Here is a 23,994-nt window from a genome sequence, read left to right on the forward strand (position 1 = left end):
AAAGGGAGACAATGGCGGGAGGTCATGGTGAGGTGATTGAGAGGGGATTGATTGCGAGGGAAAGGAAATGAGCAAATGGAGAAGCAGATGACTGAAGAGCAAAAGAGCTGAGAGGGAGTGAGGCTTTTGGCTTAGGGAACCCGGAGGATGCAGTTATGGAGGGAGACTTGTATGGAGAGTTGTAGAGAGACTGTGAAGAGTGGAACTGTAGCAGGAAGGAGATCCATGTGTGGGGGCATTGGAGGAAGGGTGGCTAAAGAAATGTGCCTGGACAAGACTGTATTTATGTGTATATGTCTGTAGCAGGAGGGGTGTGTGTAATGGTCACCATGTTTTGAAAGAACACACAAAGGCACCTTCCACTTCACAAAACTTCGGTGGAATCACTCATCCTTGCACAAGGGACTGGCTTTGAAGGACCTGGTAGCGAAGGATAAAGTGGAAATTAGATTTGGAGGCAGCGTGAAAACTTAATGTATGATGTGTATAATGTGTTTTGCATTTTTTAAATACATTTCTGGGCAGTTCTATTTTGAACTTTTATCCACTCTGATCACAAATATATGATCTGTAATTCTGTATTTAAATCTGCCTTTTACTGTTTTAGAAAGTTTGCAGGATTAATTCATCAGAGGCACTTGGGCAATGGAACAGGCTCAGGCACCTACTTCAATCATAATAAACATTTTATATATTTTTGGAGATCTTGCAACCAATTTCGAGCTGTTCATTAAATTCTCCCAATTTCATGCAGTCCGATGTAAACTGATCCTGAGCCAGAAGGAGCAATTATTTACACCTAGTTTCTCTCCCAGAACTCTGGGGCAACAGTTAGTCATGGAGTCACGCAGCACAGAAACAGGCTCTTTGGCCCAACTCGATCATGCCAACCAAGATGCCCCATCAAAGCTAGTCCGATATTCCCACATTTGGTTCATATCCCTTTAAACTTACTGTAAATAGGCACTGCTTATACAGTCTTTGTTGCAACGTTTTTTAGTTCTTTCAGTTCTTTGCATATCAAAATTATTGTGGCATACTTTTTAACTATAGTTTTGTTGATGGCTACTGTAGCAAATGAAACAAAGAATAGACACAAAGTGCTGGAGTAACTTAACAGATCAGGCATCATCTCTGGAGAAAAAGGATGGGTGTGTTTCGGGTCAGGACCCAGTCTGAAGAAGGGTTCTGACCCAAAACGTCATCCATCCTTTTTTTGCCTGAGTTACTCCTGCACACTTTCTAAAATAGTAAAAGCACTTTGTGTCTATATTTAGTATCAACCAGCATTCGATGGCTCAGGACATCCGGTGGCGCTGTTACTGGCTGCGTCCGCCCACAGTCTGGTTGTCTTTTGTTTTTTTGTTATGTTTAAAGTATGTTTTTTTAGGGGGGTTTTCAGTATTTTATGTGGGGGGAAGAGGGTATGGTAAGGGGGAAACCGTCCTTCAGTCAATTCCTAACGAGGATGCGACTATTATCCGAGTCGCGCCCTCGCCCCCCTCCTCGCGGCCTACTAACTGGATTGGCGCGGCCTTTCCTGCCGGGCCGGACCAGAGCTTCAGCAGCGGCAGCGAGGCGCTGGAAACATTGCGGAGTGGGCGAGGCCTTACCTGGGATCGCCGCTTGGAGCTCCGGAGTGTTGGGCCGCTGCTCCAACATCGGGGAGCTGTGGGTGCGGAGCTCCCAACGCGGGCGGCGCTGACCTCTACATCGCGGAGTCCTGGGACCCTTTGCCGGGGGTCGCCAGCAGGAATCTCCACCCAGCGCGGCCTGTGGACATCGGGAGCCGGGGACTCCGGTGGAAGGTGGCTGATTCAGAGGTCCAAGCCGCTGAGGATGTTCTCCCATTCGACGTCGGGGTTCCATCGTTCCCGGCGAGAGGGCCTGAACATCGGGCCGCCCGTAGCGGCGACTACGGAGTGCTCGGGAGGCCCCGACCACAGGTGAACATTGGGGAACATCAGCGAGGAGGTTGACTGGACTTTGGTTCCTTCCCTCACCGTGGGGAACTTTGGTGCCGCTGTGGGGATGTTTGTGTTGTGGACGACTGTGTTTTTGTGTTTTTTTAATTAATTGTATGACTAAGGGAAAAATAATTTAGTTGTCCCTTAATTGAAGACAATGACAATAAATTAAATTAAATCAAATCAAATCAAATCTGCAGTTCCTTGTTTCCAAACAAAGAACTGCATTGGAATTTCTATGGTCATGTTTATAGCTCAATATTATTTGGAAAAGGAAATGAAGTTGAAGGTAGCTGTCTAGAAAGGAATTGCAGATGCTGGTTTACACCAAAGATAGACACAAAATGGCAAATTTACTCAGCGGGACACGCAGCATCTCCGGAGAGAAGGAATGAGAAATGTTTCGGGTCAAGACCCATATTCAGACTGAGAGTATTGAAGGCAGCTGAGGTGTTTGGTGCTAACAAGAGCCATGTCTCAGAAAAGGCATGCTCTCACAAAGTCAACAGTCAACAGTCAACAGTTACAGCTTGTGAGAGTAATCATGATCCAGACATGTTCCATCATGAATGGGCACAAGGCACTGGCTCTTAAGATATTATCCATGTTGCAGCATCCTTCCAAGGCACAACTAGAAATACTTGATCTACTTAATCTGTGGTGCGCCACTAAATCAAAGTAGCATTTTCCAGAGAATATGTACCCGAGAAAAGGGTGCAGCAGGGTCAGACAGTGCAATAACTGGCCAGGTTGCAGTTCTATCTAAAGTATAGGATGTGCGCTGAAACACTAAACTGAAACAAACAGCCATGAAGAAGAACCGGGGACTTATCATCCGCACCTTCAATGTTAGCAGTGGGATTGGGGCACAAAGGCTGAAAGTGGCTGGGCAAGGAATGAGACAACGGTTCACTGGTGCTGCAACGGCCAAAACTTTTTTTGTCTCTCTCCCTACCTGCTTCCACTACCTGCGGCAACCACCTGCAACCTCCGGAAACCGCACGGAAACCTTGGGTGGGGCGCAAAGTCTCCAGAGGTTTCCGTTCAGGTTTCTTAAGTGGGACAGGGGCATTATGTACTTGGCCAAGATTTCCATGAGTATGAAGTTGTTACATAATATAAGCTGCCATAATTTCTTTATTTACACAGGTTGAAATTCTACCAACATTTAATGAGACTGGTTAACCCAAAGAATTTGCAGTGTAGATCTTCAAAAACCTGCACAGAAAGAATGGGTAGTTTAGACTTTTTACCCTTAAATTGCAAAGATTGAAATTCCACGGCATGATTTTTTTCCAAAACACGAGATGTTGGAGGAACCCTGTGGATCAGGTACATCTGAGGAGGGAATTGACAGGCAATGTCTCATGTCAGGACCCTTCTTCAGATATGTCTGAGGTTTGAAGAAGATTAGATCATCAGACCAATCTAAATCTGAAGAAGGATCTCGACCCAAAACGTCGCCCGTCCGTTTCCCTCCACAGAAGCTGCCGTTGACCCGTTGAGTTCCTCCAGCACTTTGTATTTTGCTCAAGATTCCTTCACTATAGTTCTTTGTACAATTTTAACGAACACATCCATATAAGTTAATCAGTTGCATATATTAAATTATTTTCAAAGAAATTTTATTTAAGCAAGTTAAAATGGCAGCCAACACCACCAAAGGCCCATACCACCCTGGCACCACTCTCATTTCACTCCTGCCATTGGGAAGAAGGTATACAAACTCCAACTAAAGTCTGAACTACAAACTGCCTTGGCTGCACTAGGGACATTGGGCTTTGATTTGTATTTGTACTATATCAGATAGTTTTATTTATTGAATATGTTTGCTTTATTATATTATCTATTGAGTACTGTGCTCACAAACCTGTTGTTCTGCTGCTGCAAGGAAACATTTCCGTTTCGGTCATAATGACAATAAAACACTCTTGACTTTTGACTCCAAACTTGAGGTTAAAAACAGAAATTCAAATTTGTGTGTTGTTCTGAGAAAGCAAAATCAATTTTGCCCCTGTTTGTTTGGGTCAACGATGTATTTGTGCGGTTGCAGTTTTATGTTGTGGGATTGCTGTTTGCCATGGAGTTTGCCGATGCTTAGTCTTTTCCTCTTCACTGATATTGTTAAGGAATTCATTTGTTGCAGATTTGCCCTTCACCTCTCTGTATAATTCTGGCTTGCGCAGGCACAAGGGCAAACCAAGTGCAGGCCAAAAGCAAAAGACTGTCTTTATTTATTATGAGGACAAACATTTCCTTTTCATTGGTAAGGCACTGCTAGGTGGCTCTTCAACTGATTCTGCCACACTCTGGAAGTGTCATGATAGATTACACAGGGGCTTTCTCTCTGATGTTATTTCTACTCCGGTATAATGGGTTTGCTTTTAATTTACTAGATTTAAGGTTTTAAATTCAATCTCATCTGAATTGCCACAAACCACACAGTGATGCCAAGATTTGAAAGCTCCATGAAAGCTTTAAGATTTTTTTTTTCGTGAAGCACCTATCTTGAACCACGATATAACTTAGTTATTTTTATCTCCCAAATAGTCATATTAGTTGGAAGCTTTCAGATTCATTCATGTGTATCACATCAAAGAATTTCTAATCCTTTGTTCAGATACTACTTTGTCCAAAGGGTGTTTGTTCAATCAGAAGGATAGGCCTCGCCTTACAGCTTATTTTACAGCTGTGGCGCAAACCCAATCTTTTTCTCACAAATCTCGACGATATACAAAAGTCTTTTAATTGTCAAGGAAGTGGACTGTCAGTTTAACTGTTTAACATGATTGTGCGAGGGAGACAGGTTTGTGTTGAAGATGGCGTGAAATCTTTTGAAAGCACCATTCTTTTTCTGCAATACTTCAGGCCAACCTATTCTTCTGTTGTCATTTCCAAAGGAGCCTGCATCAAATGTGGAGAGAAGAAAGCTCTGTTCTGACTGTGAACTACCAGGATTAATATGCTGGACCTAAATATCTGACTATTATCCACCAGGGCTATTGCTGAAGTCCTTTCAAAACAAAATGATTATCCAGCCACAGAACTATTGACTCTAAACTATTGACTAACAGTTTAATTCGTTAACTTCCCTTCCTGTGGAAGAACTGACATTATTGCAAACCTAAACCCAGTAAAAAAATAATTTTATCATTGATGCAAGACGAGTCAACTTTCTGTTTATTATCTGCATTAAAAGTTCTGCTTTACTCTTTATCTTTCTTAATATGTGTGAAGCAATAATTAGGGAGGATTTTGTACTAAATACCTCTCCAGGGGAAAAGAAAATACAATTCTTTCTCAGCCAATATCAAGATCACATAAAAGTCTGGAAATCTTATCATACCAGACATGGTTTTCAATCAGCTGCCAGAGGAGAAAGTGCACAAATGTACATCTGAAGTATCTGAGCTGATGAGGTTATGAACAAATCATTTACTAGTTTTCCGTGGCATTCATTCCTCAGTGACAGATCATTGGTCAAACCATCTGAAAATCTCACCAATTCTCCTCCCACTCCAACAAGCTGCATCCCCTCCCCCACCATTATTTGATTATCCCCAGCATCAGCTTCTGAATGCAGCTTTGATGACAAGTGGAAGTAGCTGAGCAGGTGGCCTCAGTCTTCTCATTTGCCTGGCTGGTATGAAATTAATTGTCTGTGTTCCTAGAATATTTTAGAGAGGGTGTGATAAGGATCCAGGTGTCAGCCAGAGGCAGGCATTGTACACTTAAACACAGAGTCTTTGGATGTGGGGAAGTGTGAGAGGAAAAGGGAGATAAAAAGGATTTGAGAGAATGGAGGATTAATAATTCATACAGCAAAGAGGAAAAATATAAAAACAAAATACAGCAAAGGATGTAAATCTGAAACGAACACAGAACACCAGAAACTGTCAGCAGGTCAGTCAGCGACTGTGGAAAGACAATCAAAGTTAATATTCAAATCAATGACCTTTCATCTGAACTGGGAAAATACGTTATTTTGCAGAAATATGCATTTTCTACAGCGGAAGGAGAATGATTAATTATTTTTGAGATACTTTGATATGATGTATTATCAACATTACCTATTTTATCACATCCATTTCTATCCTTTTTCTTCTTCTCATGAAAGATCATTGATAAGTTGTTAATTCTGTAAAATGCCTCCTGACATTCTGAGGATTTCCATAATTTCTTTTTTTTAAATTTTGATAACTTTGCTGCGTGGTATCTTTCAGCAAGACTCCTAATTGAAAGAGGAACATCTTCCTCTTTGTTTAACATAAAAGTAAGAGAGAGGGAGAGAGAGAGACGGACAGACAGAGAGTTAATATTTCAGTTTATTGACATTTGAAATGTTAGTTCTGTTTCACCACTCCAGGAGGTGATGACTTACCAACTATGGGTCGCAAATGTTTCTTATTCAGTTCTGAACTTTAGAATTAATGCCTTTTTTGTTCTAAAATGGCAATGCTCGTCTTTAAAACGATTTTCTACTTTGTTACAATTCTGCAATCAACCATAAGATTCTTTCTGGGTTCTATGACTATTAGATACAGGTTTTTTTGCCACAGCATGCAGTTTTTTTTGCCAGAGCTCCCTTATCCATGTCACTGCCCAGCCTTTCTTTTCAGTTGTACATCCAATTAGAAAGACAAAATAAATACAAGCAGGAGTAAGCTAGTTGGCCTTTCTAGCATGATCTGCCAATCAGTGAGTTTATGACTGATTTTTTTCCCCATGACTTGCCATTGCTTCTTTTCATTTACTGGAATTTAGATGAGAGGGGATCTTATAGAAACATAGAACATTCTTAAGGGATTGGACAGGCTAGATGCAGGAAAACAAATTCCCAATGTTGGGGGAGTCCAGAACCAGGTATCATAGTTTAAGAATAAATGGTAGGCCATTTAGGACTGAGATGAGGAAAAACTTCTTCACCCAGAGAGTTGTGAATCTGTGGAATTCTCTGCCACAGAAGGCAGTGGAGGCCAATTCACAGGACATATTCAAGTTAGGTATAGCTCTTAGGGCTAACGGAATCAAGTGATATGGAGAAAAAGAAGGAACAGGGTACTGATTCTGGATGATCAGCCATGATCATATTGAATGGCGGTGCTGGCTCGAAGGGCTGATTGGCCTACTCCTGCACCCACTTTCTATGTTTCTATAATTCTATGTTTAATGTCCAAAGAATCTATTATAATCAGCGTAGATCATACCCATTAATCGAACAATTTATATTGGGAAATATCATTGTCTCTCTCGTATCCTTTTGCAACCAATATACTGGATACCTTCAGTTCCTGGCAGTCCGGAACCATGGACATCCTCCAACAGGTTGAGATTAAGGTTCTTTTCATTTGAGTTAAGGATATCTCCATCAAAATAACTAAGCAAATTTGCATTTCTTTAAATTCAGAAATAATGGTAATTGTTTTTTTTAGATCACAAATATTTTATTTTTAAAACGACAATCCAAGAGTGTAGAACCATGGAACTGAAGATGCTGGTTTCCAAAAAAAGAGACAAAGTGCTGGAGTAACTCAGCGGGTCAGACAGCATCCCTGGAGAACATGGATGGGTGGCATTTTGTGTTGGGACCCTTCCTCAGATGGGTCCCAAACCAAAACGTAATCTATCTATGTACCAGGATGCATACATGTCTAACCCACTGAGTTATCCAGCACTTTGTGTCTTGAGGATAACAGAGAGTTCTTATTTCTTCATCTCAGCTGTGATTTTAATATACCCAATCTTGGTTTATTTCTCAAGGGATAATTTTGCAAATATACATTAAAGAGTCTGATGTGAATAAAAACTGCAAGAAAAACTCCACAGTGAACTTTTGATTCAATTAATTATTTTCTTCAATTGGTTTTATTGCAATGTTCCTGCAGCACCTGATCTGGAACACAGTGCTTGAGAGGTCATTGGAAGCCATCTTCAGTCATAACTGAAAAAGGAGAATTGGTGATAGTGTGAGGAAATACAAAGTTGTGCATTTTGCTGAAAATCACAGCATTTCAAGCACCCGCCACCCTCTGTGTAATACAACTTGAAACGTACATCCGCTTTAGACTTTGTACCTCTCACCTTAAGCTATGCCCTCTAGTCTTTGACATTCCCACTCATGGGCAAAAAATTCTGACTTTTGCCACTCTATGTCTCTCAGAACTTTATATACTTTGATATGCTTCCATCTGGGCTCCCCTCATCCTCCACCGCTCCAGAGGAAAATATCCAAGTGTCCAACCGCTCCTTGGGGTCAGGGAAGGATAAAAGATGAAGATATCAATTGCTTCGCACAGAATTTCCCAATATGTGAAAGAAGTACTAAACTCAATCTTTCAAACCCAAAAAATGATATACTGAGAAAAGGAGTGTGAAATCTTTGTATTTTGTATTTAAATATGCCCCTCAATGGTAAGAATGTTTACACACACCACATCTTTACTTTTCTCTTTTTTTGCCTTTCTAAAGTATCTACAAATATTCTAGATCCCCACATGAACATATTTCACAGGAACCCTTCCATAGATTCAGACATTTTCTTTCAAATATAAAGTCTTCAAAAGTAAAATAGTAACTATTAGAAATACACCGCAACATCTATAAAGAGAGAAATAAAGCTGAGATTCCTGGTCAATGACCTCAGAATCGCTAAGTGAAAGTAAATTGCAGAGATGAGAGAGGGTCGAGTGAAGAGAAATATCTGTGATGGGATGGAGATCAGGAGAGAATGATTAACACAGGTGGTGAAAGAGGGCGGTAAATGTTTTTCATTCGTTCATAAGTGATATGAGCAGTATCAGTCTATTCGGCCCATCAAGTCTACTCCGCCATTCAATCATGGCTGATCTATCTTTCCCTCTTAACCCCGTTCTCCTGCCTTCTCCCCATAACCCCTGACATTGGTACTAATCAAGAATCTATCTATCTATTTATCTATGTCTGTTTTTCTGGAGGAGATGGTAAATAGGTGGGGATGAATCTGAAATACCAGACAATAAGAGATAATACAACATGAAAGCTGGAACTATGAAATACAAGACTGGAATGGTGGAATTTGATGTCAGGTCCTGAGGAAAGGAACGTAAGGAAGTAATAAAAGTAGAAGGAGGCCATTCATTCCTTCATGTCTGCTCTGGGTTTTAATGTAATCATGGCTGATCTTTTACCTCAGCATCACTTTCCTCCTCAACTACATCCTTAATGGAACAAAAATATATTAATGTGTAGGAAGGAACTGCAGATACTGGTTTAAACCGAAGATCAATACAAAAAGCTGGAGTAACTCAGCGGGACAGGAAGCATCTCTGGTGAGAAGGAATGGGTGACATTTCTGATCGAGCCCTTCTTCAAACAAAAATATATTAATCATTGTCTTAAATATACTCAACACTTTGGGGCAAAGAATTCCAAAGATTCACTTATTTCTCTGGCTTATCACTGAGTTTCACCCTATCTTCCCATTTTCCTTTCAAGCTGAAACGGGTTTCTTTTTTTACTTTTTCCCAGTCTCTCCAAAGATATCGCCTGACCTGATGAATAATTCCAAAATTTCCCCTTTTTAAATTTCCGTTCTAGCATCGGCAGTATTATGCTTTTTGCTAATTTCTCACAATCTCATTCTTTCATCACAGCACCTCTATAATTCATCACACCCTCTTATGTCCTCTCATTCAATCCTTTATCTTGGGGAACATCGCGCTCTGTTTTTCGTCACAAAGTCCATCAGCACGCAGTGTTTGAGTTCCCACTTGTCAACAGCTAGAGAGAAGTTCATTTCTCATCTGCAACTGCTCACTCACTGAAGTGTCACTATGTACTTCAAGGTGCACTTCCAACTCGTCTTATCTCCAATTTCTCCTTTTGCTGCAGTAAAGAAAGTTATACATCACTGTGGAGCTTTCACAACAGCTCGTCGATGTTTGTTTCATCTTTCTTTGGATTCTTGATCTCACTACCTTCCAAAATTCAATGTGACTTGGCTTTCTTCAACAAAGCCTCAGCAGTCTCCACCACCTGGTATCCTTTCGCCTCCTGATGCATTTGCCTTGAAATTCGAGTTCACTTTGTCAGTGCATGAGAAATGCGTCGGACATAGTACAAATGGCCACTGAGATTATTAGCAACATTCCTAGAATTGTTCAGCATGGAAATGGGCTATTCACCCCTAACTAGTTTACACTGACCAGTGGGCACCCTTCTGCATTAATTCCATTGTGGAGGACTTAGTCCACAGGCCTCTACACCTGAAGTGATTCAAGTGTTTAGTTAAACACTTATTAATTGCTATAACCCATATTCAACCACTCTCTCATGCATTGCTTTCCAAGTACAGAACTCTGTCTGGCTGAAGAAGATCCTCATAATCCTAAAATTAAACCTATGTCCTCCTTAGCCAAACCCCATGTTTTTCAGTTATATTTATCTTGAATGCAACAAAAAGTGGCCTGCAGTATATCCTAACTATACCTCATTATTTTATATACCTCAATCATATTCCCTCTTAACCTTCTCTGGTCCAGGGAGAACAGACCTAGCTTCTTCATTCCCTCCTCATAACTGAACTGCTCCATCCCAGGCAGCATACTGGTGATTCTTCTCTGCATCTTTCTCCAGCACCATTTGTTTTCTTCCTATACCTCAGTGACCAGACCTGTATGCAGTTCTCATGCTGAGGTATGCCCAAGGTTTTATAAAGTTGGAGCAGTATCTGCCTACTTATGTAATAGGAGCCAAAGACATATGTCGTCCTAACCATATTACCTGCATTACCATCTTCAAGGATCTATAGCACTGTACAGCAAAGGTCTCTCTGTTCCTCAATGCACCCCAAGAGCCTAGCAGTCATGATGTAAGTTCTAGCCTCATTTATGCTCCCAAAATGCATCACCTCACATTAGTCCAGATTAAAATCCATCCATCATTTTTCATCCCATTTCACCAACCCAACTGTGAAAACTAGAGGGCATAGGCTTAAGGTGAGAGGGGGAGGTTTAAGGAGGATCTCAGAAAGGTAGTTTGCATCTGGAACAAGCTGCCAGCGGAAGCCATAGAAACAGATACAATTAATGGTTTCAGAAGGCATTAGGGCAGATATATGGATAGGGAGGATTTAGAGGCCAAGCTAGTTTTGGACCCAATTTTCCAACTTGCCTGGATCAAGTGGATTAATCTCCCAAGTTAAATCTTATTATAGGCAAAATTGGGCCAAAGAATGTTTGGAGTATTACAGTAATGTGTTGTACGCCAAGTCATGCAATAAAGCAGGATGAGTGTGGCCCTTGTTTGAATTACTCTGCAGAGTTTGCAGGTGCTGTGCCATTGCCATGCTGATTCCTAGGAGGAGGTTCAGTGCACAAAGGACTTAATTTGGCAGCTGTATCAGTATATCAGTAGGGAAGGATGACATGCAGATGCTGGGCCCAGCATATAGATTCAATCACAGAGAAGATGCCTTAGCACCTTTACTTAGGGGTTTCCCGTGTGATAAATAACGCTTCCTCACCCCACCTATCCACATGACAGATTAGCCCAATTGACTTGCATGTCATCAGTAGTACAAAGCTCTGCAAGGTGTGCACTAACTCACGCAATGTCTTGCACCACTTTGCAAATATTTGTTTACATATTTAATGTGCTTAATTTTCTGAAGAAAACGATTGGTAATTCTTCCTGTGGACATTCATCTCTGACTTCATCTAATTAAGCAAAGCAGAAGTCTGAAAATAGTTTAAGGTCACATAAGGTAAATGGTCTTCCATTACACAAGTACCTGTAGTCGCAACACTGCCTAGGAATGGATGACAGATGTAATGAGCTGATGGCCCAGGTTCTTGATAATTGTTTATCATAACTGCCACAATGCAGGAGATTTTTTTTAATGGGAATAAAAATACCCTTCATGGGTCTAAGCTTTATGAGGGCAACCTTTTGTTTTCATGGGTACTGTCATGTTTCCTCTTTCTTGGCACCCTACCCATGTCATTCAGGCTCCATCACAGATAGCAATGTGAACCTCAAATTCCAAGCTGAGTACGCTTTGAACTTTCAGAACTGGCATGGAATTGATGTCCTTATTTCATTGGACTTTCACAATTAAAGCCCTGTCAAATGTTGGCGATGGGAATGTTGAATTACGTGGATTCCTGGTCATTTTCAGCCTCTCTTTCAGCCAATTCACCTATTCTTTAAGGAATATCCCACAGTTTTCAACAAAAAACATGATAGATTGTGCTTGCCAGCATCAATTTTGTTCATTACTCTGTTTATGTAAAACTTTGTTCATGCATTTCCATAATCTCTGTATTATAAAACTTGAAAAATCCCTGTTTAGTTTTTTTCTGATCATTATATGGAGGCCTAACACTAATTCTGTCTGGCCAGAAATTACTCATTCAAATGCCATGATTTCCTATTTCACAACCGATCCCTATTATTTTCCTTATGCTTCATTTGGAATACCCATTGCCCTTGGTGAGATAGGTAGACAGAGCTCTTAAAGATAGTAGAGTCAAGGGATATGGGGAGAAGGCAGGAACGGGGTATTGATTGTGGATGATCACATTGAATGGCAATGCTGGCTCGTGGGGCAGAATGGCCTACTCCTGCACCTATTGTCTATTATCTATTGTCTATTGGTAGATTTTCATGAGGGGAATCTGCAAGGATTTTGGAGACACCAATTGTTTGGCATTTATTTTGCTTTCTTAAAAAAGTTCACGAGATGAACCAGAAATTCTTTAAAAGCTCTATCAGTTATGTCATTCCGATTCACATTAAAACTTCAGAAGTCAGAATTAATTGTAAACATTGAGATGAATGTGTATGTTTCATTTAAAATGGGTTAAAAGTAACCAGTAATGTATTTCTTGTGATTCAATGCCAAAATTACCATAATATGAGGAAAACAAAAACATGAACATTCTCCTAAAAAATGTTGAACTAAAAGTCCAGTAATGATAAAACAACATTAACATATATTTTCAATTTATGGTCAATTTGAAACTGTGTTCAATATGTGCCAAGTGTGTGGCAAGAGTTGTTTTGTTCTTCCTTTTAGTAAACAAAGCTATTACCCCACAAAATTAAACAGGCAGTCATCTGCGATGATAAATGCATATGGAAGTGTGAAGATACCAAAAAAAAAAACTATAACAATTTATTTTTTCATAATTCATTTGTTTTTATTTGCCCTCCAGAGCTTGTAAAAAATGAAGGCAAGATTGAAAAAAGCATTGTATCGAATGTCACTTACTCTAAAGAAAAATATGATGACCCAATGGTCTTTAATGATCCTTACTGGCCTCTACAATGGGAATTGGTGAGTATTCCATAAATGCAATTTTAATACTTCATAAATATATATTTTTAAAATCTATTGTATTCTCAACTTCGGAGCAATGGTATTGTGTCACTTATTTAAATATCATTGATCGTCCTTTAAAAATTCTCTTTCTGGGCATTCTGTGCTATGGGTAGCAACCTTTTATTGCTTATTCTATCAGTTTCATGAAATATTATCTGCTGCATGACCTTTCGTTTTTTTTTACCTTATCAGTTTTTACAGTTTCCACTGATTATTCATGAGCTGCAATATCTGAAAAGTCAAACAATGTTCTGGTGGCATTGGTGAGGGTGGAAGAGGATGTGAAATTAGTTAACATAAAATGGCAGCTGCTCCAGAATGCAGTGTCCTGAATCACTGAACTCTGTGCCATGAGTAAGGACAGACAGTCTCCGATTCTCTGTCACGATTGCAGTGTGAATAAAAGGTACCCTGCTATTCTGGCAAATTCTTTATAATAAACCCTTCTAAGCAAAGAGAGATACACAATAAAGTGCAAGGCTGAAGGTGAAAACGACAATGTTAATTTAAGTGGGAAAGGATTAAATGAGAAGAAGCCCTAAATTTGAAATGTTAGAGGTATAAAAAAAAAGGAAGGATTAAACTATAAAACAAAGGGAGAATGAGAGTATTGAGGTAGAAAAAGGGCTGAGCCCTGGAATATAAATTATAATGAGGAAAGAAAGTAGTGGCAGGAAGGAGGACAAAGAGGAAAATGAAAACAGAAATATAATTGTAACAAATTAGCATGGAGCAATTGAGTGCAATAAAAGCAAGATTAATGGAGAGAGGAAAAAAATAGTGGCAGAATGAATAGAAAGCGCAAAAAAAAAAAGTTGCTGAGTTTTGCTTTGGCAGCTATAGGGGGCAATACAACCACGGTTGTGGCACGACTCGTGTCTCTATGCTGGGTCATCTATAACCTGGATATATTACAGCTTATTAATTGGGGAATTTTCAAATACGTGCATTATACTTGTGCTGTGCTGGGAGATTGTTGGATTCTATCCCTGGCAGAAAAATAATAAGTTATTACCTTTGTAACAACAAGAAGACTTGGCATCAAAATATTATACCATAGGAATTGTTGAATTTCATTATTTAAGATTTTAGTTGAAACCCCACTTTACACAGTTCAACATTGACCTTGCTTACATTGGGTGGGATTGTTGTGACACTTACTTGAAATTCAGCTGAAAAATGAATCAGGCAAGCAAATGGTTGCAGGAGGTCTCCATTGATTTTCCTTCACAGGCAACTATTTTTCAGGTGAGAAGAGGACAGTTGGCATTTTAAAATCACCCGCAATGTTGAATAGTATCTATTGAAAATAATAAACCTAGACTGGTAGTTTGTTTGCAAAGTATGTGCTTTAGGATAACTATTTACCCTAAATGGATTTACAGTGACAGAATTTACTCATCATCTCCCTTCTGGTGAGTATATTATTTGTATGATAATGGACACCCAATTGTGTTAGTGTCTTAGAATTGTTTGAGCACAGGATGATGCCAGGATTGAAACAAAAGCTACTGTAGAAAAACACAAAGTTAAGCTAAATATTATAAAGCACATCACAGCACCTTCAATAAAATGGAATTTCATTTCAGTTTAGTTTAGTTTATTGTCCCATGTACCGAGGTACAGTGAAAAGCTTTTTTGTTGCATGCACACCAGTTAGCAGAAAGACAATACACAATTACAATCGATCCATTTACATGATGCGTATAGGTACATGATAAGGGCAATGCAAGGTAAAGCCAGCAAAGTCCGATCAAGGGTTATCCGAGGCTCACCAAAGAAGTTGATAGTAGTTCTACGCTGCTCCCTGGTTGTGGTAGGATGATTCAGTTGTTTGATAACAGCCTTGAAGAAACTGTCCCCAAATCTGGTGGTTTGCGTTTTCACACTTCTATGCCTTTTGCCTGATGGGAGAGGGGAGGAGTGGCCAAGGTGCGACTACAAGAGTTAGATAGAGCTCTAGGGGCTAGTGGAATCAAGGGATATGGGGAGAAGGCAGGCACGGGTTATTGATTGGGGACGATCAGCCATGATCGCAATGAATGGCGGTGCTGGCTCAAAGGGCTGAATGGCCTCCTCCTGCACCTATTTTCTATGTTTCTATGTTTCTATGACTCGTCCTTGATTATGCTATTGGTCTTGCTGAGGCAGCGTGGGGTATAAATGGAGTCAATAGAAGGGAGGTTGGATTGTGCGATGGTCTGGGCTGTGTCCACAATTCGCTGCAATTACTTGCGGTCTTGGATGTAGCAGGTCCAAAACCAAGTTCTGATGCATCCCAATAAAATGCTTTCTATGGTGCATCTGCAAAATTTGGGGAGAGTTGTAGGGAACATGCCAAACTTCCTAAGCCTCATAAGGAAGTAAGTGTGCTTTTCTTTTCAGTTGGGTGTTATAATTTGCAAGGAAAATCTTGCTAATCTGATTGTGAATTATACATATCTATGATTATCATAAGTGAACAAAATTGTCCAGACATTCACAATGTGTTTGTGAGCAGCTGATAACAGAGAAGACAGGGTGAAATTTTGGAGGGAATTATTTCACCGTGTTTGCTTGTACAGTCTATTCTATTTTACATTTTTCTTGCATGGTTGGTTGGCGGCGCGACTCACCAGTTGTAGTTGCAGCGGCCCCTGCAGCCTGTCTCTGTCTTTTTTTATTTTTTGTCTAGTTAAATGTAGTGTTGGTGTTTTTTATGATACTAGTTTTAGACTTTTGCATAGATGTGGGGGGCAGGGGGAATGGGAATTTTTTATGCAGGAAACCGTTTAAAATCTCTTCCCTTTACGGGAGACCCGACCTTTTCCCTGTCGGTCTCCGTTGTCGTTGGGGCCTAGCACCGTGGAGCGGTCTCCAACCTGAACGACCCGGGGGCTCGGGAGACTGCGGAGCTGCGGACTACTCACCATCTGGCCAGCCTCGGAGCGTGGGGAGCCTAATATAGGGTGGTGACTGACTCGCTGCTGCAACGCGACTCCTGGGGCTCGGAGGCTCCAGCAACGCAGCTGCAGGTCCGGTGAACTGGGACATCGGGAGCTCGCGGGTCTGGGGGGAGAGAGAGACCGCTTCCCGGAGCTCCTGTAGAGAACAACGCGACCCTTCTCCAGACCAGCCCGTGTCGCGGGGATGGAACGATGTAGAGCGGGGACGTACATTGTCCGGCACGGCTTCATAAAGGCCGTGGGACATTCCATTGCCTGCCGGTGGGCTCCAACTTTGTGACATTTAGGGGGGGAGCGGGGCCGGATAATCGCCCGGCACAGCCTAAAATGGCCGTGGGACTTATCATCGCCCACCTGGGGCTTGGATATCGGGAGAGACATGGAGAACAGGGGAGAGAAAAGACGTTGCCTTTTCCATCATGGATGGATGTTTGTGTGAATTAAATTGTGTGTATGTCTAGGAAATTGTCTTTGTTTGTATGGCTGTGGAAACAGAATTTCGTTTGAGCCTCACTGGGGCTCAAATGACAATAAATTGTATTGTATTGTATTGTATTGTATAACCCATTTTTTACATGAGATTTCCAGCTATTTTTCTCTCATGTCTGTGTCAGGTGTTTTGGAATGCACTGCTGGGGGTGGTGGTAGAGGCAGATATGATAGTGGCATTTAAGAGACTTTTGCATAGATCCATGGATATGCAGGGAAGGAATGTGAATTATATGCAGATATGCAGTTGATCTTGGCATCATATTCGGTACAGTCATTGTGAGCCGAAGGTCCTGTTCCTGTAATGTATGGTTCCATGTTCTAAAGAAGGGTCTCGACCCAAAACGTCACCCATTCCTTCTCTCCAGAGATGCTGCCTGTCCCGCTGAGTTGCTCCAGCTTTTTGTGTCTTTCTCCATGTTCTATACATTTGTCTCAGAATTGCAACCTAATATAGGCTCTTTCACTCGTTTTCTAGTCAGGCTTTGGATAAGAATGCATGTGTGCAGAAACAATACTACAGTTACTGGTAATCTGAAATAAAACCAGATAACAATGGAAATGGTCATTCGGTCAGACAGCATCTGTGGAGAGAGAAATGGAGTAAATATTTCAGGTCAGTTACTTATCATTAGTTCCAATGTAATGTTATCTTAGAATAGAAGAGAGACACAAAATACTGGAGTAACTCAGGCAGCATCTCTGTAGAGAAGGAATGAGTGTAGTTTTGGATCGAGACCCTTCTCCAGACTAGAGTCAGTAGAAAGGGAAATGAGAGATATAGACGGTGATGTAGAGAGATGTAGAACAAATGAATGAACAATATGCAAAAAAGTAATGATGATAAAGGAAACATGCCGTTGTTTGCTTGTTTGATCGGTGAGACTGAGAAGCTGGTGCGACTTGGGCGGGGGAGGGGTGGAGAGAGAGGGATAATGGGGGTTGAAGTTCGAGAATAGTTGTGTTCATCATAGAGAAATCATCATGAGTAATTAATTTGACAAAAGATAAGGTGAAAGCAAGCAAAACGAATCACATAATAAAGAAGAGTCCCAACTCGAAACATCACCTGCCTTTTTCTACCACAGATGCTTCCTGACCCGCTGAGTTCCTCCAGCACTTTGTGTTTTGGACATAATCAATATTCAGGTTTGCTTATACAAATATGCACGTGTGTATTGGCATTGAATTATAAATGTTGTGAAGATCAAAGCAAGGGCAGATTTTCTTGATTAGTTTCAGCCTCAACTTGGAATCTTATCCCGTTTCTGCACTATTTCAGATATCTAAAATCAGAACTTAATGCAGTGGCTAGAAGTACTTTATAGCTACTGGAAGTGGATTCTAGTCACTAGACTGTTTAACATCGGAGCGTTTAATAGCATTTTATGATCGGAATTTATTTTCTTGCCAATCATGACACCAGTCCAAAAACAAACATAACCGCTCTGTCTCAGAAACGACATTTTTTACATATAATTCTATGTTAATTTAAACAAATTCCAATTTTTGATGATTTTGAAAATGAGCGTCAACTTTGTCAATAATTATAATAAAGTGCCTGAGATTTATGTTTTCACTTGGGTTCTCACCTGAACCCCTAGGTTATATTTTCCTACACATATTTTTCCTTATATTGTCCTACAATTGGTTCTTTACCTACAGAACAAAATGTGTATATCAGATGTGAATATATAAAAGTATTTCAAAATTTAGATGCAGCCACAGCTAGAAATTTATTCTTTCTGGGCAAAAATCCCTCACAGTGAAAGATTGTGAATTTATCTCATATTAAAACATGAGGCAGACCACAATTAAAACAAATTAGCAACAGCAAATCCTGCTCAATGACCCTCAGCACAGGAGCACCTCAAGGATGTTTGCTCAGTTTCCTGCTCTACACTCTACAGCCTGCATGTCCGTGTAGTTGGACAGAGCTCCAACACCACCTTTAAACTTGCCGATAATACTACCATCGTTGGATGGATAACAGGTAGCCACAAAGTCCACATCTAACTCCCTCTTGATTATAGTTAATGAATGTCCTCAACCATTGAATAGGCAGAGAATATCCAAAGATTCACCATCCTCTCTATGTGAAAAAAGGGTTTTACGGCTTGTACTTGCTGGATTTTTACGGCTTGAGGGGGCATCTCGGTTTTTAAAGGATCTTTTCCCCCTTATCCTTAAGCTGTTACCTCTTGTCCTGGACTTCCCCAACATCGGAAACAATCATCCTGCATCTAGCCTGTCCAACCCCTTAAGAATTTTGTAAGTTTCTATAAGATCCCCTCTCAATCTCCTAAATTCTAGAGAGTGTAAACCAAGTCTATCCAGTCTTTCTTCATAAGACAGTCCTGACATCCCAGTGGATCAGTCTGGTGAACCTTCTCTGCACTGCCTCTGTGGCAATAATGTCCTTCCTCAGATTTGGAGACCAAAACTGTACACAATACTCCAGGTGTGGTCTCACCAAGACCCTGTACAACTGCAGTAGAACCTCCCTGCTCCTATACTCAAATCCTTTTGCTATGAAAGCTAACATACCATTCACTTTCTTCACTGCCTGCTGCACCTGCATGCCTACTTTCAATGACTGGTGTACCATGACACCCAGGTCTCGCTGCATCTCCCCTTTTCCTAATCGGCTGTCATTTAGATAATAGTCTGCTTTCCTGTTTTTGCCACCAAAATGGATAACCTCACATTTATCCACATTATACTGCATCTGCCAAACATTTGCCCACTTACCCAACCTATCCAAGTCACCCTGCAGTCTCCTAGCATCCTCCTCACAGCTAACACTGCCCCCCAGCTTGGTGTCATCCGCAAACTTGGAGATATTGACTTCAATTCCCTCATCAGATCATTAACACTATATATTGTAAATAGCTGGGGTCGAAGGGCCCGATGGCCCTTGCGGTATTTTTCTAGTGTTTGCCTGCCAAAAAAAAAAGGACCCCTCATTTAATACATTTCTCCTCTCTTTGTCCTACTTCCTTTTTGCCAGCCAGCTTCTCTATCCGACATCAATACTCATTGTTGTATGCCTTGTGCTTTACATAGTTTGTCTACTCCCAAATCTCTTATGTGGGACCTTGTCGATAGCCTTCTGGAAGTCCAGATACACCACATCCACTGGTTCTCCCCTATCCACGCTACTAGTTACATCCTCGAAAAATTCTATAAGATTCGTCAGACATGGTTTACCTTTCGTAAATCCATGCTGACTTTGTCCAATGAGTATAGAATGATGTTTCCAAATGTGCTGCTATCCCATCTTTAATAACTTGACTCTAGCCCAGTCTTCCCCATTCAATCTTGGTTAGACTATCTGGTCCCTGTAACCCCATTTTCTCTCTCCCTGCCTTCCCAAAAACGGGGTTCTCCACACCCACCAATCTTCATGAACTACTCCAGAATCTAAACTCTTTTGAAATATTATTACTTGTGCATGCACTATTTCAAACACTACCTTTATAAGTACTCTGGGATGCAGCCTATCTGACCCTGGGGATTTATCGGCCTTTAATTCTCATGGATAAATATTTCAAACTATGATGGATTTGAAACCTATTTTTTTAACTTTTAAAGAGAACTACACTAAGTAGGACCGAAGGGTTTCTGCCTGAAACGTTGCCCATTTCCTTCGCTCCATAGATGCTGCTGCACCCGCTGAGTTTCTCCAGCACTTTTGTCTACCTACGTAGACCTGGTCCACCAACGCAACCCGATCCACAATAGCAATATTCCATCATTCACCCGTTTCCCAAATGTAACCCGTCCCCCCAACACAATATTTCACCACTCACGCATAGCCCCCAACTGCGCAGGCACGGCTTAATTCCCCTCATCCCCCAGCACTGACTCCCCCTCATCTTCACCCTCCCTCTTCTTACCCCTCTCCTCCTCCCCTCCCCATCCCTCCCTCACCTCCCTCCCTCTCCTTTCTTCTACCCTCAGTCACTCACTCACTCCATCCATAACCCCTTTCCCCTCCCTACCACCCTCCTATCCCTCTATCCCCCACTCCTCACCTCCCCCTATCCCCCCACTATCCCTCCGACCTCCTCCACTCCCTCGATTCCCCACTCCCTGCCTCCCCACTCCCCCCTCCTCTCCCCCTCCTCTCTCCTCTTGTATCCTCCCCCTCTTTCCACGTCTCCCTCTCTATTTCCTCCCCCATTTTCCCCTCTCTCTCCTCCCTCCCTATCCTCCCTCCCCTTCCCCTTCCCCTCCCTCCCCCAATCCCCTTTAGTCCCTCCATCCATAAAAATCAGCATCTGTAGTTCCTTCCTCCACAGGCCATTCATTGTTAACTGTGGGTTAGATCCCGTTGCCTTGACGATTGGACTTTGCATTGTGTGTGTGTGTGTGTGTGTGTGTGTGTGTGTGTGTGTGTGTGTGTGTGTGTGTGTGTGTGTGTGTGTGTTACTCAAACTCTGCGCAAACTGCTCGGCCACCCTGCAATCCGACTCTCCCTCCCTCCCTCCCTCTTCCCACTCTGGCTCAGCCACTGCTCGGCCCGTCCCCAGCCTGCCTGCCCGCTGCTGCCGCTTGGCTCATCCATGCCCACCTGCCCACCTGCCCACCTGCCTGCTCGCTGCCACGGCCAGGCTGCGGGAGGGGGGAATGGAGTTGGTGTTCGTCAAAGTGGGCACCACGTGAGGGTGAGTTACCGCAATGGTGGCGGCAGTGGAGACGGAGCCAGGGGGGGGATGGGTAGATGGGACCACCATTGCCGCATAGGGTGGGCAGGGAAGAGGGATGAGTGATGAGGGAGAGAGAGACAGGACCACGGCCTCCACTGAACCTTCCCCACGGCCGCTGCCGGTGGTGTGGGAGATGATAGGCAAGTTACTGTGTGGAGGGGAGGGAGGAGTTTGTGAGTGAGGCGGGACAGGCCGTCGCTGGTGGGGCAGGAAGGGACATCATCATCCCGGACGTGGCATTGACTGACAGGAGAAGAGACCAATCTGTATGGCGCTGACTGACGGAATCTGCGCACAAGCGTTTTTAAAGATTTTTAAACCTCAATAACGTTCACAATTTACCCACGATCAGAACGAAACTTATTGCACTTGCAGCACAGGAGAATGGTGAGTAATGTGGCAAAAAATTGTAGCACTATTGTGTACCCTTTTAGCACAAATCGAAAAACCCCGCAAACTGGAAGAGCACAGGATCAGAGTTTTAGTTATGTATAGATAGATAGAAGTTTCTTTGTAGCAATTCAGATTTTGCCTTTTACTTGTATTTATTATCTATCACTATGTTACATTACATAAAACATTTAAAATATACACCATTCTTTATGGATTTCATTTGCATTTGGATGCTTGAATTCTTCGGTATGCTTGCTTGCACATTCAACATGATGACAGTATTGTTGCGAGAGGCTACAGTCTTCTTGAAATAAGACCTAACAGCAAACAGCACTGTAAAGGGGAAATAAGCATCAAAGACATTGTTAGATTGCAGTAGTTACCATTGTTTTAAACTTTAGACATGCAGCATGGAAACGGCCCCTCGGCTGACTGAGTCCATGCTGAACATCGATCACCCAGTTCACACTAGTTGTATGTTATCCCACTTTTGCATCAGCTCCCTAAAGACTAGAGACAATTCACAGTGGCTTATTAACCTACGAACCATAGAAACATACAAAATAGGTGCAGGAGTAGGCCTCTCTCACAGAAACTCATCTTCCTTCAGCCAATCCACCCTCGCTGGTCTGGCTGCTTCTCCTCTGCCGATCTTCGCATTAATCACTCATAGTTGTGTCTAGCACAACTTTGGGATGTGGGAGGAAACCAAAGCACCCAGAGGAAACCACACTTTCACGGGGAGAACGTGAAAACTCCACACGGACAGCACCAAAGATCAGTATTGAACCTGAGTCTCTGGTACTACCTGTTTTGCCACCGTGCCACTTTTTTCACCCAAAAAAATCTAAAGTGAGCATCTTTGCATTGCTACCAAGAGCAATAGAGGTCGAGGCTATCACATTCACCTGCTCTGACATGCTATTCATTGCACTGTTAATATCACAATCCTTCGATATTGTTGATCAACGAGATATAGAATTGCTTTCTATATTCTCTTAACAGGTGCACCTTTTTTTATTGTCATGGAGTCAGAGTGTGGAAACAGGTCCTTCAACCCAACTTGCTCACACCGCCCAACATGACCCAGCTACACTAGTCCCATCTGCCTGCGCTTGGTCCATATCCTTCTAAACCTGCCCTATCCATGTACCTGTCTAACTGGTTCTTAAAAGTTGGGATAGTGATGTGATCTACTTATCAACTAATTGCCGTGCAAAAAAAAAATGAATGCTAATGTATGGAATAGTGACAGCAGATAGCCTGGCAAAGAAAGACCAATTATCATCTGAGGCTTGTATACAAGCTGTGAAGTTTAGTGAACAGAAGGGTTGAAATTAAAAGATAGCAACCATTAAAAAAAATCAGCAATTTACAATTAAAAACTCTTGTTTTTTTTTTTGTTTTTCTATCCACAGAAATACTGATTAATGCTACTTTGAATAAAATAGATTGAATGTTATCATCCTGAAAATGATTTGGTTGGAGTTGCTTCAATCAGCCCGTTGCTGCCTCAACAGAGGCAGAATGTGGCAGGCAACCACTCTGAACACAGGAAAGGGTCTGCACAATGCTCAGGTTTTGGCTGCTAAATGGCAAGTGAGAGTTGTGCTTAAACGAGTTATGAACAATGACAAATTCAAACAAGTTAGTCATAAGGTCATAAGTGACAGGTGTAAAATTATTCCGCCATTCGATCATGGATGATCTATCTCTCCCTCCTAACTCAATTCTCCTGCCTTCTCCCCATAGCCTCTGATACCTTTACCAACTACCAATTGCATTAACCCAATTTCCATTTGTCTCCATCCTGATGGAAGGATCACTTTACATAATTGAATTATAACTTGTCTTGTCATGTAATTATTTTGGCAACAAAAGCAGGACAGAGCTGATTGCCTTGCTGTACGGTACTGTTAAAATCTCTGGACCATTCATAAGCTACAATTTCTTAACAGGACGGCGCAGTGGCACAGCAGTAGAGTTGCTGACTTACAGCGACAGAGTCTTGGGTTTGGTCCTAACCTTGGGCGCTGTCTGTACGGGGCTTGTAAGTTCTCCCTGTGACCGCGTGGGTTTTCTCTGGGTGCCCCAGTTTCCTCCCAAACTCAAAAGACATACAGGTT

General features: G+C 41.8%; 1 protein-coding gene across 1 annotated transcript in view; it reads left to right on the plus strand.

Moving 5' to 3' along the window:
• Nucleotides 1-23,994, plus strand: part of LOC129697375 (PC3-like endoprotease variant B) — a 1,319,937-nt gene that overhangs the window by 336,813 nt on the left and 959,130 nt on the right. Inside the window, exon 8 of the mRNA XM_055635860.1 lies at nt 13,163-13,284. Coding sequence (XP_055491835.1) covers nt 13,163-13,284 — 122 coding nt within the window. The remainder of the gene's footprint in view (nt 1-13,162; nt 13,285-23,994) is intronic.

The sequence above is a fragment of the Leucoraja erinacea genome, chromosome 5, assembly GCF_028641065.1.
Source record: "Leucoraja erinacea ecotype New England chromosome 5, Leri_hhj_1, whole genome shotgun sequence".
Taxonomy (NCBI): domain Eukaryota; kingdom Metazoa; phylum Chordata; class Chondrichthyes; order Rajiformes; family Rajidae; genus Leucoraja; species Leucoraja erinaceus.